The sequence below is a fragment of the Phalaenopsis equestris genome, unplaced genomic scaffold, assembly GCF_001263595.1.
Source record: "Phalaenopsis equestris unplaced genomic scaffold, ASM126359v1 Scaffold000286, whole genome shotgun sequence".
NCBI lineage: Eukaryota > Viridiplantae > Streptophyta > Magnoliopsida > Asparagales > Orchidaceae > Phalaenopsis > Phalaenopsis equestris.
Window position 1 is genome coordinate 212110 of NW_018164728.1, and position 16044 is coordinate 228153.

Consider the following 16044-nt stretch of genomic DNA (forward strand, 5'->3'; position numbering starts at 1 on the left):
GCATGAATGTCATTTAATCACCAATAAGCTATCTTGAATAAGCTGCCCGAAACAGCAAGACAGATTATTCTGATAATCTGCAGATTATCAGATTATCAGAATAATCTGCTTATCAGCAGATTATTAATAATCAACAGCTGCGCCAAACAGACCCTTAGAAATAAGAACAATATTAATACATGAATTGATCAATATAGATTTTTAAGTTGGTTAGAATTGGGTGGGTAATCATATGAATTGACAGTTATTCATGCATGACAATTATTATATGATAACTGATATTATATAATAATTTGAGTAAATTACATATAAATATTTTCAAAGAAATGTCGAAAAAGATAGATGGTAGCCTTTTAAGACAGTTACAGAACCACAAATGCTGGCAGGAGATGATTCAATTAGAAGTGCACAATATAGAGCAAAAGAGGAAGCTCGTTCCGTTGAGTTGCATGTTATTATTAACCGATAGCTGAGGTGGTGGATAAGATGAATTTATTTGAAAGATCCTTTAGTTTTTCAATATATGAATTTGACACAAAAGTTAATTAGCATTTGAGAATATTCTAGACTTTCAATTCACTTGCATTAAAGCTGTCAGCGAAATTTTTGTTGCTAAAGACTACCTATTTAAAATTCAGAAGATGTTGAAAAGTATGATTTGCCAAGAGAATTGAGAGTATTATTAACTACTTTTATGCAGGAAAGTGAAGCTGAAATGTTATGGCAGGCTTAACACAGGAAGAAATTTGTGCTGACACCTCTCACATGGATCTACTGGTTGTTAGGTTAACATTACAAAATAAATTCTTTAATCTGACTCAAGAATATAGGATAATCATGCAGTATGAGATAAAGTTTACTTTTTTCTTCAGTTATGCCCTGACTCTCAGTACTCAGGAAGAAAAATGTCATATATATTTATAAGACCTTTGGGATCAGCTAAGACTAGCCTTAAGCTCCTTTTTAAATCAATGAATTCTCAGTCCTAGTTGAAAGAGTTGGAAGAATAGAAAATGAATTGAATTTCTTCAAACAGAGCTGATAATAACAAATAGATAAGAGAAAAAGTTTTGAAAGACGAGATGAATCGAAGTGTAAGGAAATTGATTTTGGCAAGCAAAAGTTTGTCTAGCTAGAGAAGTTATCTGCGTCTGTGATAAATATGGGAAAATAAATTTTGGACAGTGCCTGATTTATTCAAGGAATTGTTTCAAATGTGGAGAAGTTGGGACACCATAAGATAGACTATCCATTAGAAAGGAAAATTGAGCATATTTTGGGGATTCCAAGGGCAAAGCCAACATAGAAAATTTTTTGAAGGCAGTAAGGCAGGCAACACTCAGTTTTATCATAAGCTTTCAGTATCAATGAAAGGATAAACTTCAAGGGACCTTAGTGAGCCACCAGTAAAGGTTAGCATTTTTGCAATTATTCTTCAAGAAGCCAAAGTTCTAAAATAAGTGATTACATGTACGCTTTTGATTTATGGCATAATTTTGTTTGATTTTTGTGCTATGCATTCTTTTATTTTTTAGGAATTATCTGTCAGCTTTTCTGTTGATATTGTTTGTTTTACTCATGCATTATATCTTTATATGCCTTTTCGAGCTGGTTTCTATGCAACTAAAAAAATATTCAGTGCATGTTAGTATTTTTAAGAGAGAACTGCCAGCAGAGTCGATCATATATCATCCCAAAATATTGATATAATATTGTGGATAGAGTGGTTGGTTAAATGTTTTACAACAATTTAATGTTGATAAAAAGAGTGAAATTTAATTTTTCTGATGAGAAGCCATTTTACTTCTCTTGTGATAGGAATACAGTTTCTTCTCTAATCAATGTATTTGAAATTGTGAAGTGTTTCATAGATGGTGAGTGAGTATTTTTCGTAAAGCTTGAAGAGTTGAGTAAGGATATGTATGAATTAAAGAATATTCCTATTGTTGTGGAATTCCTCATCAAAGACCAAGGTGATTGCTTCTACCTTGCCTATACTAGATTGAAAATGTGAAGAAATTATGATAAACTTTGGTATGGGATTTTTCAAATCTAGACAGAGGCATGGCAACATTTGAGTAATTATTGACAGATTAACCAAATCAGTTCTTTTTTTGCCAATTAAGCACACAAACAATTGATAAATTAGCGAGATTACATGTTAAAGAAATTGTCATACCATATGATGTTTGAAAGGTAATCATTTTTTACCAATACAGAAGATTTACATCTATGTTTTGAAAAGATATGAGTATACAACTGCATCTCAATATTTTATCTCATCCACAAATTGAAAGGATAATTGATAAATTAACAAAATTGTTGAGATTGTGTTCTGGATTTTGAAGGCAGTTGTAAGAACCACGTCTTGATGATTAAATTTGCCTGCAATAACAATTGTCAATCAAGCTTAAAGTTGACACCATATGAAACACTATATGATAAAAGGTACAAAATTTCATCAAATTTGGTCGAGGTAGGAGAACAACAGTTGTTAGGTCTAGAGTTGGTTGTTGAAGCCACAAAGAAAATCAAACTAATGGAAGACAGATTAAAAATTGCTCATGATCGATAATGAAAATATTGTGACCTTCAACAAAATTGTGAAGTTTGAATTGAAGATTTTGTATTTTTAAAATTAACTGATGAAATACATAGCTAGATTTGGCCAAGGAAACAAATTGAACACCATGTATATTGAATCTGTTGACATTACAAAGAACGTTTGCTAAGTTGCTTACAGACTGAAAGTTTGTTTGGGGCAGTTAAGCTTCCCTAAACAGAAAACCAGCTTATTCTGATAATCTGCAGATTATCAGAATAAGCTGGTTTTCTGTTTAGGGAAGCTTATTCAAAATAGCTTATTGATGGCTGTTGCTGAATAAATGATCATTTTGCTTCTGTGTGATGAAACTGTTTGTAACAGAACTGTATGGGAGAAATAATACTCAGAACAGAAGCCTCAAACTGTTACAGATCAGTTCAAAAAAATAGAATATACTGCTCACTATCTCGTGAGTATCATAAGAAATAAAATAACAAGTTCAATTGAAAATATTAAAATGTTTAATTTAAAACTCTGTCGTCGTCTGTCCTCAACTGCACTATCCTCCTAGAAACCATCGTACAACAGTCACTGTCGACAACGGAGTATGCCAGAATGTCGGCCCAACGAAAGAAACCACTTTGTGCCGCAACGCTCATCCGACAACCGTAGAACTGTCTCTCACTGCTATGAGACTGTCGTGACGTGACTAAGGGAGCCGACAGTCCGCAACAACACAACACAAGTCGGGACGTCCCTGAAATCCTAGAGCTCATGCTGCTATTGGCATAAAACAACAGAAAATCATTTGTTAGATCAGAAAATTAAATTACATTCTATAAAGCAACAAGAGAACCGAAATAAACAAAAACCGGTTCAATTGAAATACGCATAAAAAAAGTGAGTGTGTGATCTTAGACTCGTAACTACTCTAACTACTGCCCATGTGTCTGTCACTGAATGGAGACAGTGGACCTTCCAAAAAAAATGAGTTCTTGGTTGTCTTCAACCCATGGGGACGATCGTTCTGGGATACATGTGTCAATTACCAAAAAAAGTCATCCATTTGATCCTCATATAAAGCTGCACTACACTGATAAGAAGAGTGGACCTAGGTTGTCTTCTTTAGTATTCCACACGCAATACCAATAAGATACGATCATTCTGTGTCAGATGTGAATATCACAGAAAAAGGTCATCCAGATAAATCCTCATAAGTCGATGCACCCAAGACAATCGAGGATATCAGTTGTCTTCTTTAGGAATACACATACAATACTAGATAAGAACACCAAATCGGTCATCCAAAAGAACTCATAAGGTCATATTTTCCATCATTCATCACTGACCTCGCACACCCACAAAAAAAAACAAAAATAAAACAAAACATAAACAAAACAAAACAAAGAATTTAAAACAAAATGCAAACACATTATTATTATAGATTCGAACATTTTAATGAAACAAACAAAATTCTTAATAAAACATAAAATATAAATCCATACTACGACGAAATACATCCTAAATAAACATATAATAAATAAAGAAGCGTGGTTGAATCAACATCCATATATAGCATCTGCAATAAACTGCCTCAAAGCAGACATCTCAGCGGCGACACCTTCACCGTCCGGAGTTTCAATTTCAATCGGCTCGTTCTCATCCTCGGGTAATAATTGACCAAGATTTTGAAGGATTTGGAGAGACAATAAGTTGATCGTCATCAGCCAAAGTGAAGTCCGTATCTGATTGAGAGGGATGTTGTCGGATGAAGTTGTGAAGTGTCATAGTGGCCACCATAATATGCACCTGTTTGAGAAATGGATACGATGACATATCACGTAGGATGACCCGTTTCTTTTTCCACAACCCAAATGTTCTTTCAATTCCCACGCGTAAAGAGGAGTGTCGTTTGTTAAACATTTATATTGTCACGATCGTGTCACTTGTTCGCTCAAAATCAGGAATATGATATCTAGTGTCCGAATAGGGCTTCAGATAGCCCCTCTGCATTGTGTATCCGACATCAACCAAATAATATTTTCCTGTTATGAAAGACAATATTAATGAAAAATAACACATGTAAGTTATAGGTTTACATAGACAAATAAACCTGGAGGCGGGTGAAGGAAACACTTCGTTATATTCCTAGTTGCATGGAAAAAAGGACGGCTGTCATATGCTCTCCCTTCTCATCCCGTCATTACAAATGTGAAACGCATGTTGAAGTCACACATTGCCATGATATTTTGGTTAGTTGTGCCACTCCGACCAATTTACGCGACATTTTTGTGGCTTGGTAGTTAGGCATCTACGTGTGTACTGTCGATTGCTCCAATGCAGTTTTGTTCTTCATAGGTAGCAACTCAACACATTATGAAGTTAAAGTAACGAACTAATAGAACATACCTTAAAATACGGCATGTAACGGAGATCATTTGCAATTTGTTCAGGAATAGTTGCGAACGATGGATCCGTTGACTTAATGTTTTGCGCTGCTAAGCTCACAAGTGCTTGTATATCTCTGGAGAAGTATCGACTAATTGTTTCTGAGGAATGTTGAAATCGCGCCATTAGCTCCTCGAACTGATTCGTTTTGTGAGAGAATGTATAATGTTATAGCCAACACCTCTTTAGTGATCGTTCTAGAAGAACCTTGGAGGCCGAGGTTAAGATATATCTCGTGAAGAAGATCCATAAAAATGGGCGCAGTTATTCGAAAAATGTTGCTGAACTGAATCAGATGTCCAACAAACATCTCATCCACCCATTTGTCCCCAGCATAGGAGGAAGTCATGTGTTGTATCCGTCTATTGCTGGAGCGGTAGTATACCAACAATAATATTGAAATAGTTGCAACCCATGTCATTCTTTTACGACGTTCTTACTGTGAATCCATCCTTAAAGGAGAAATGTATTAGGGTGACATAATTTATGGAAATGATGACAGTAAAATGAAATAGTAAAAAGGACAACAAAGTATCAGAAAATGAATTACATAAATTGTTCAGGGGAGTAAGTAAAGTTGTTGAGATAAAAATACATAAGAGAAAAATCTAACGATAGCTTAATATAAAACAGACTCATTCTTCTACTAAAACACGTAAATATTCAATGCGCAGCTCGGCCGCAGCGCCATGAACATTTGTCTACGACCAGGGTCCTCAAGTTTTTTTAACACATTTTGCGTGAAAGCTCGTATCGACAACTACTTCTAGAAGAGCATCCAAAATAGTAACGCAGTCTAAGATGGTGCTGTCAGGGGGAGCAGCAGGAGGCGGAGCTCTAAAAGCAGCAATTTTTTGATCGAATGAGCTTTTCACGAAATTTTCCTTGTATTTCTTCCTCCTGTCAAGCCTAGGCCTCTTAAACATGGAGCTGGACTCCTCCATCTACTTTTGGTTAATACTAGTCTCTTCTTCATCAGTTATAACCTATCCAGTTGGCAAGTCATCTGGTATTCCTGCAAACCCCAACTCGTTTTGGTTGAATGCCTGTTTTCTCGTCGCGACAATCCCCTTAAACATATTGCCTGGTTTTTCTTCGAACTCCGGCTCAATTCCATATTGCCTGTATTTTTTTGCTGTTGGAATGACCTGTATCATTGTATGGAATGAGAGGGGTTTAGTCACAAAACTGACAAAATAAGAGAATGTACAAAATGAGAGTGTAGTGAGTACCTCCAATTTCTCAACTCACTATTCATCGGGAGCATCAATTGTTCGTTTAACGGGATCCCAACCCAACCGGGTCGATCCACGTTTCAGCTCCTTCCAAAATTTACACTCATTCAATTGATCTCATTTATTTTTGAATTTCAACCTGTCGTAATCTTATCCCGTCAATTCTTTAAACCTTTTTGCGATATTTTGCTAACATTCCTTGTTGAAATACGTGGTTTGCCTATTCCCAATTTTAATTTTTGTAATACAGAGATTGCAAAAAATATTCGTAGCTTTCTTATCCCACATGGCTGACAGATCACCTTCATTCGTCTTAGTCATGTTGGAACTATATGAAGAATTTTTGGTTAAACATATGAACTTAACATATAATATTGTCATATTCCAAACTAACATTCATTACAAAATCTCATGTATGCATATATTTAGAAGTCATATCTACTTAGCATTATGATATTCAAAAAACAGAAATCATTGAAAAAGTAATTGCAACAATATTCTAGTTTCTATAATGAGAAACATAAACTGAGAATTTTAAAAGTAATTTCCCCCAACTAAACTAGAGAATAACAAAAAGTAATTGCAAATTAAAGAAGTAATTGCGAAGCTTTTGAAATAATATTCTTCTTTCAAGAATGAGAAACATAACCGGCCATTTGCTTCAACATCAAAACAGGCTAAACTAGATATTATTAGATATAAAAAGGATCCATAGTCCGAACCAATACCACATCTCAAGAGTCTAACAACTCATCTCAACAGTAAACTCATCTAAAGATCTGCAGCAAGTGAAATGACTACCTGTACTTTCCTCAACTCAAATACTACGCATCTCAAGAGAACTGGCAATAGGAAAGTCCATATGTTCCAAATCAGCAGTAATGTTCTGGCAATAGGAAAGTTACTACTCAAATATTAAACAGTGTTCTGTCAATTACTTTAAAGCCTACGGCAGTTAAAAATCAAAAACCCGTGCCATTAATAAATTCATATGCCTTGCTCATTCACTAATTACTTCAACATGCCTCAGAATGCCGGATTTTTAGAATACAAATCAAAAGCCTGTGCCACCAATCACTTCAAAGGCAAGATATTTCATAATTGCTTCCATTGATTTGGTGAAAACTGTAAGATACACAATATAACGACTCAGATTTTCATCATAATGTGAAGAATTCAGCCAAAATGGATAATTTGAGCTTGTAACCAAATGCCTCTGGACCAAATATTAAACAGAGCATGTAAGCAAATGAGTCGTATGAACTAAATGCCCCATTATATTTTGTATGTAAGTGCATAGGAATTGATATGTAAGTGCATGGGGAAAAATGCATAGGAATTGAGTGCTAAGTATGTAAATGCCCCATTAAATTTTGTTTCAACAGTTATTTTGTTTAACCACATTTATCATCTATTTTCTCCAATTTTCGTATTATCTTCAGCTGCTTTTTTTTTACCCACATTTGATAAGGAAAAATGGAAACTCTTCAAAGATTCATCCAATCTAGTACTTCTTTCTATAGGACATCAGTCCCTTTCTCTACAAAGAGATTGAGGAACACTCCCAACAAATTCAAATAACATGGGATATGACCTTATATACAGGATTTGCTTTGACATATTAACTCCATAGTATGCTCACCTAGAATCACCAAGGGACTACTTGTAAGACGAAGGGATGGGGCCAGAGAGTGTAATTGTAAATCTGCAGCATTAATTGGTTAACATTAAGTTCTAAAACAACTTTGGAAATTTCTGGAATATACATCAAATGAAACTCATAAATCCAATAGCTAATTAAATATAAGATTAATGGACCTATATGGGCAAGCACCATTCTTTGGCATAAAAATCCTTCAGAATTATTCACAAAAAGAAAAATAAATTCTTTGACATTTTCAACTAACAATTCTTAGAAGTAAGTAAACCTTTAATATGATGGCAACAGACAAAATGACAATAGTTTCCAAAAATTCTGTCTGAATAACAGTAAGAAACAACTATAACAGGTGAAGTGTGATCAAGCAAAGTCATTGCTTTGGCTTAACTCACATTCCTCCATGTAGGCAAATTGCAGTGACATCAGTTAGATCCAACACAGTGGATCCTCTCCTCACAAAAAAAAAAATATAACAGGTGAAGTGTGATCAAACAAATTAATGAGTAATAGTAATTCCAACATTCCTAAACAAAATATTGAAAAGTAATGTTTCAGATCTATCATCCAAACCAGTAGAAGGAAAAATATAAAAAAACACCCATTCGAAAATTCAGATCTAGCATCCAACATTTTGTAAAACTGCATCCAACCTCCGAAACAAACGATGATGCATCCACAGAAAATTGCAGCGAGGCCCAAGTGAAGGGTCGAAAACATACCTCATTTGAGGCGAGAATATAGGGTTTCGTTAAAAATACCTTCAAGATCGGGGAGGGTGGTGAGGGCGCGGACGAGGGCGAGGGCGAGGGCGAGGGAGAGCAGGGGGTTGAATGTTACCTCATTTGTGTCAACCTCTGCGAGGGTAAATGAGCTAAGATCGGGGAGGGGGAGGGCGAGGACGAGGGCGAGCAGAGAGGGGCACGGGAGGAATTCTTCACCCTAACGCGTGAAGCATATGCAGGACACGACCCCTTTCCCGCTTCGCCGTCTATTAACGAAATTTTCCAAGTGCGTCGGAGCGACACGAATAAGCTCAGCCAAACGTGTTTTTCAAACACGCCTGCGACGTTTCCATACCGCCACTGCACCCCAATAAGCTGCCTTAAACGGACTCTAACATTATTAGCCGAAATGTCAGACATTCATGACGCATCTTATATATCTTGACCGAAAAAATGAGTTTGTCTAAAATTAGAGAAATACACATGAAGATATTGAGGTTTAAAAGAATATGACTATATTAAAGAGCCTGGGAGAATTTGGGAATCATATGTTAAAAAACTAAGGAACAAACAAGCATGCCCTTCTCCGTAACCTTCTTATTTCACATGATTTTTTTTTGTGTGAGAAATACACAAGCACCCCAATAAAGATATTTCAACCTACGGGGAATAACATATCAAATCATATGAAGAAACAATTTTAAAAAAATAAAACAATATGGATAAAATAATAAATTTTTAAATAGTCAACAAGCTATAGAAATAATAGGAGAATTTATTTTCAAACTTATTTAAAAGATCTAATGAAGTTAAAAATATAGCAAAAAATGAAGAAGAAAAAATTGCATTATTAACAAAAATAATTCAAAACATATTAGAATTAGAAAATAATTGGTCATGGCTCTACGAAAAATATATAGCAGATAAAAAATTTGAATTTTAAAATGGTAAAAAGCCTACCTGAAGAAGTAATAAGAGATCAAATAGAAATATTACTGATGGAATTCAATTTTATTAAACAATTAATTGAAATCATAGGAAGAAATGATATCTTAAAAATATTAAGAGAAGATTTAAACAAAATTATAGGAGAAATAATGAAAAAAAACTTAAAGAAGGAATATATATATGTCCATATACCAACTTTAAAGAATTATTTAAAAAATCAGAAATTATTTTTATCAGAAAAATAGATGATTTACATGAACCATTTAGAAATGAATGAATCATATAGCATATATCTCTTTATTTACATATTAATATTAATATTTATAATAGAAAAGAGTCCCTTTTTAAGAATTAAAATTATGCTAACATTATAAAAATGGTTATAAGGCTACCTGGCCAATTTAGAGAATTACAGTAAAATTATGCTAACATTATAAAAATGGTTATAAGGTTACCTGGCCAATTTAGAGAATTACAGATGACCTTTTACCTATAGAAGCAAATATAATTAGAGAATTAATAGAAATGACACATAGAGAAGATATTCTACAAATACTTTAAGATAATTTAGTTAAAGAAATAAAAGAACTAATGAAAGAATTAAAATAACACATAGATAGAAATCCTTATAAAGAGTACACAGATATAATTAGGAAGATAAAAAATTATTACATAAAAGAAATACAATATTTAAACAAGTCTTTTAACGGGTATATCTCGTTAAACGGAAACCCACATCACTAGGAAGGGTATCAGAGCCTAAACATAAAAATAAACCTTAAATAAATATGAGGAATATACATAAGATAAAATGGTTAGATTTAGAATTAGGTAATAAAAATAAAAAATTTATTTGAATAAATCAACATAAATTTATTTGTAATTTCTCTAAAGAATTTAAACATAAACTTCATAATGAGAATAAAATAATGAATAGTATTATAGATCTTCAAATATCTTTAGCAGAATCTCTAAAATTTCATAATGAGAAAGCTTATAGGATTCTAGAAAAAGCTACTGAAGTGTTATTTGAAATTAAAAGAGAAATTAAAAGATTAATATAAAAGATTAATATCAAATCAGAATTTAGAATATATTAAAAATCAAAATAATGATATACTAACAAAAATTATAAAAGACAAAAGTGAAGTAGATATTGTTATTAATAAAATGTTAATTGAAACAAAAGAAGCAAAAAGTTTGTTAAAAAAACAAAAAATAATATTAAACAGATAGAAATTTTACTTTTAGAAATAAAAAGAATTATTTTAACATGATTAAGTTTGAAGAATTTGAGATATATAAAAATTTTTTAGAAGAAACTAAAAAATATCATGAAGAACCTATAGGATTAACTAATTTTATAGGAGTACAAGGAAGTGATAAAACTTATCCTAAAATTAAACTTTCGAACAATAATGCTAATAAAATTATATGAAAAAATAATTACAATAGAAAATAAATTGAAAAGTGTTGAAGAAAAAACGTTAGGAATAGTTACTCAAACTGATTTAAAAAATCTTTCGGAAAAAGTTATTCATGGAAAAGAAATTATATCTTATAAACCTATAAGTTATAAAATGTGGTAAGTAAACCAGGACCTCTAACCTTATTTAAGAAAAATTATAATTTTGATAAAAAAATTTCAGAAATAATAGATATAGAATCTCAATAGAATCTCAACTAGATAAATCTCAACTAGATAAATTTAATAATGGAAAAATAAATTTAATTAATGTAAAAAAGAAAATGTATCAAAATCATATATTATCTAAATCTACAGTAAATCAAACATTAGCCGAACAAAAGGTAAGTTGTGTATCTGATTTAGATCAAATAAGTTTGCCAATAATAATAAAAGAAAATTGGGAACAAATTAGGCAACAGAAAATGACTTAGATGCATGTAGGATTAATTATGATAGGAGTTAAAGGATTAATTATATTAGTGTAAGTTTAAATGAGAAAAAGAGAGTTGAATTTTATTTTCTCTACATTTTTCTTGTAAAATATTAAATGTAAAAACTATTCTTGGTCCTATTCCAATATTTCTAATATTATCTATAATTAGCATGACGGCGACGACGGATAGGTGCGGAGGAAGAAGGCGGCTTTGGCAGATGACGAGCGGTGGCAACGACGGATGATGGACAGAGGTTGCAGTGGATGGTTGGCGGCGGGCAACAGTTTTAGGCAGAGGTGGTGCATGACGGTCGCGACGGGCATCGAGTGGTGTGTGATGGCGGTTGGCAAGGGCGACGACGGGCGGCTGGCGGTCTATCGATAATATTTTACATTAATAAATGATGTAAATATCAAATTCGGTTAATCGGCTGAATTTTAACTTCAGCCAAATTGAACTAAGGTGTAAACTTCAAATTCATTCATACTTTATATTGTATTTGTAATTCTTTTACCAAATAAATAATTTTTTGAAATCCCTGCAAAAGAAATACAGTACACTATAAATATCCCAACCAAACAGCCCCTTAGTAAATGATGTTTCATCATAGTAGATTGATCTTTGACTTTTATTTGACTTGGCTTAAAGTCCATTGAAATTTATATATTCTTTTGGATAGACACGACTGACCATAAATTTGGTTGTAGAATTTGAATTTCTTTTAGCTCAGCTGCTGTAGCTTCTTAAGTTAGTGGAGGTTGCTATCAGTTTGACGTTTATTACATAATATACTTGATGATATCATTTTTGATGATTTTGAAATTTCAATGTTTCTTTTGCATTAGATTTGTGCTTTAACTGGTTTGGCGGAGGAATTGATCGTATTTGTTTCTATTGACTTGTTACGAGAAATGAGTTTATCTTCTGTCCTATGCTTTTTTTTGTTTTTTTTTGTTTTGGTGGACTTGATAAAAGATGCATGCCTGGCACTTGGTGTTATGATGGACTCATTAACACTATAATTTGTGACTTTGGATATTGTGCTTGGTCGATGGTGAACATTTGCCTGTCCAAAGCTTAGTGGTTTGCTGGATTCATCGATGATAGAATTAGTGTAATTTAGCCTTCGGCATTATATGAACATGGGGAAAATTTCTTCAATTTTGTGCTTTGTGTTTTGTTGACCTTGTTGAAGAAGGAAGTTTCTTCGGTTTTTTGTTTTGTCTTTCAGATTTGTTGACAGAAGTTGATGTTTCAAGTTGACAATGACATCAAACTTGGCTTGGTGCCTTATATCATTTTTTTTTAGTTTTTCTTTGGTCTGTTAACAATTAGAGAAGATTTTCTTGGTCCAAGTCACACGAACTTATCAAAACTTATCACGATATTTTTTAAAACTTGACAAACCTTGTTGTCAAAGTGACAGAAAAACTCTCTTACTACGACCATTCTTATGGTGTGCTAAGTATGAAAACTGCTCGCAATTTGACCATATTTGGGAATTTGAAGTTCAATTTTTTTTCTTTGTTCTGGTCCTAGAATTGACTCTACATATCTTAGTTAGATTAATCAAATCATTTTCATAGCTTGAATTGAGTTCAATAGAGTGGCTGGCCCAGAGTCGTCTCATAACTCGTTAGGAGATCTCAAATCACCTAGGATTAGATCTTGTCAACTTGCCCAATTGTTGGCCTCTATAAATTATTGAGTTCACCATAATAATTGCACTCGCCCAGGCTATTCATTAGAAAAACTCGGCTACTTTACTTGTTTGAAAGTACTTAACAAGGTCGACCCTTCTTGTATCATTTATCTTGGTTCACACTTATAAATAGGGTTTAAGGTTTTTGAACTTTGGCATGAGACCACTGGGCAGTTTTGTCTAAAATTTTGTTGTATTGAATCTATTCATAGATTTCTAATCAAATCGTTCTCTCTCATCTCTGTTTTGGGATAGATCTATTTATACAGTAAAGTTTTGATGTCACCACATGGACAGTTCTATATCTAACATCTTAATTTCAATAATTATGTGATGGCTAATTAACCTAATGAATTTGTAATTACTTTGAATAATTTGGTTATTTAATATAAATCAAATTTGATTAAATAGGCTTATTTTGATTAACTGATGCATTAATTATTAGATAACCTGTCGATTGTTCTATCAATTATCGACTAATTTGTTCACATAATTATTTTTAAATTGGCCTAGTTAATTAGGCTAATTTAATATCAGCCTTTAATATTAACTGTTTATTTATAATTAATTTTCTTATTTTTAATGGATGGTTTTTTTCATTATTATTCTCAAAATTAGTTAGTCTAATTAATTTTGATTATGCTGATTAATCTATTAATTAACTACTCTCCAAATATTGGTTAATTTATTATTCTAATTATGAATTAATAGCATTAGCTTAATTTTTCTCTAGCTAGCTTAATGATTCAAACCGATTTGCCGTCCAAATTAATATTTTTTTTATCAATTAGCATGATTTATCTTTAATTACTAATTTAATTAACTTAATATCTACTTTTTTAATAAACTTCAATTAAGGAGCTGGTTTGTGGTATTTCCATCCTAAGGAAAGTGATTAAGGGGATCATGGGTAATTCAAAATAATGACATGAGTTTTAGTTTTGTAATTAGCTAAAATTTCGATGATATCCATGTAATTCTTCATTAATGATTTCATAAAGTTGGGCGGCTTTGTATAGAAAATAACTCTCGTGTCGTGTAAAGCATAATCTGTTAGCAGAATGAAATTGTCAAACGAAGCTGACAGCAATTGAAACCCTGAAGCTCCTTTTATTTGTACTTCAAAAGTCATTTCAATTATTTTACTTCCTTTTACTCTCTATCAACTGGTGTTTTTTTTGCTGTTAACTTAGGTCTCTAAGCAATTCTTCCCCAACTTGGCAGTCGGCTTTGAGGATCCACGTGTAAATTTGCATATTGGTGATGGTAGGCTTTTTTTTTCTTCTCTCCCTTCTCCCTTTTCTATTTTATATAAGAGGATGCCTTTTTTTGTACCAACCAAGTTCTATATCATGCACTGAAATTTTCATTTCTCAATTTCGCCACATTCTTTTCAACTTGCAGGTGTTGCATTTCTAAAAAATGTTCCTGAAGGCACCTATGATGCAGTTATTGTTGATTCGTCTGACCCAATAGGTATATTTAGGTTCATCCTCTATGTAACTTTCTTGGAAACCTTTTCATTATTTTAAAACTTTAACAGGTCCAGCTCAGGAACTTTTTGAGAAACCGTTCTTTGAATCAGTTAGTCGGGCTCTCCGTCCAGGCGGTGTTGTTTGCACACAGGCTGAAAGCATATGGCTACATATGCACATCATTGAATCCATTGTCTCAAATTGCCGTCAAGTTTTTAAAGGCTCTGTAAACTATGCATGGACAACTGTACCTACGTATCCAAGGTAAAGTTATAAATAATGCTTAGAGTTGTGAATTTGAACTAGATTGAAACTTGCTAAAAGATTTCACTAACGCTTGGATGGGATCAATTATTAATGAAATAAAAAATCTATCAGTTGAGCTAGCTTGTGTATATGCATGCATGGATAAGTGCATACATAAATATTTTTATGTATTTATTTAAATTTATGTTTCTTCATATATGCATTTATATATAAATGTATTTGTTTTTATCCAATAAGTTTAAATCATTTTTTTGTCTTTTGATGGAATTCAAGTTGAAATAAATGAGCTGAGCTTGACTCAAATTGAGCAACTTGGCTGGCTCAGCTTGGGAACAAGTTAAATAGCTTTGATTTGATGCACTCGAGCTAGTGTCATATTGGCTTGAGTTTGTATCAATCATTCACAACCTACTATTAATATTATCTTCCATAGCAATACTTGTAGAAGATCATGATGATCTTTTGTTTGATGCAGTGGAGTTATTGGCTTCATGCTTTGCTCAACTGAGGGACCTCCAGTGGATTTCCAGCGCCCAGTTCATAAGATTGATGAAAATGATGAGTTAAACAAATGTAAAGGTCCCCTAAAATTCTATAACCCAGAGGTTTGCAGAGAAATCTTAACATTCCTTTGTGTGGTGATCTTATTTCTGTTGAACTAACTCTGCATTTTTTTTGTTTGCAGATCCATTCTGCTGCATTTTGCCTGCCATCTTTTGCCAAGAGGGTCATTGGTTCCAAAACTATTTAGTTTTTGGTAGAGCTTCCTTTTCTTCTTTTGTTCTTTTGACCCAATAATCTATGGAATCATTATTTGTATGACATACTGAATCCTTCCGATTTACTTTTCAATAGCGAGGATTTTAGCCATTTTTTGGGCAGAATAGCATGCACTTTCGGTTTTTAAATTCATGAGCCTAACATAAAGCTTCCAAAGCTAAGGTGGATTCTCTTCAAAATTTGCCACATGGGACTTCTAGAATTATTTTGATAGGATTGTATTAATATTATTTTCTTATTGATGAAGAGAATTTTGGTTTAGTCTTATAATGCTTGAAATTGGCCAAATATATTAAAATAAATTTTTTCTTGGAAAAATATACCCAAATGTTCATTTTAGGCCAAGTTATGACTTTTTTT

At 32.8% G+C, this 16044-nt stretch overlaps 1 protein-coding gene across 2 annotated transcripts in view; it reads left to right on the forward strand.

The window, feature by feature from the left end:
• LOC110024965 (spermidine synthase 1) overlaps positions 1 to 15845 on the forward strand; it is a 75580-nt gene extending 59735 nt beyond the window's left edge. For both annotated transcript variants that reach the window (XM_020725172.1, XM_020725174.1), the window contains 5 exons: positions 14356 to 14428; positions 14567 to 14638; positions 14706 to 14901; positions 15380 to 15509; positions 15590 to 15845. In XM_020725172.1, coding sequence (XP_020580831.1) covers positions 14356 to 14428; positions 14567 to 14638; positions 14706 to 14901; positions 15380 to 15509; positions 15590 to 15655 — 537 coding nt within the window. In that variant the 3' untranslated portion in view covers positions 15656 to 15845. The remainder of the gene's footprint in view (positions 1 to 14355; positions 14429 to 14566; positions 14639 to 14705; positions 14902 to 15379; positions 15510 to 15589) is intronic.
• Positions 15846 to 16044: the final 199 nt, after the last annotated feature.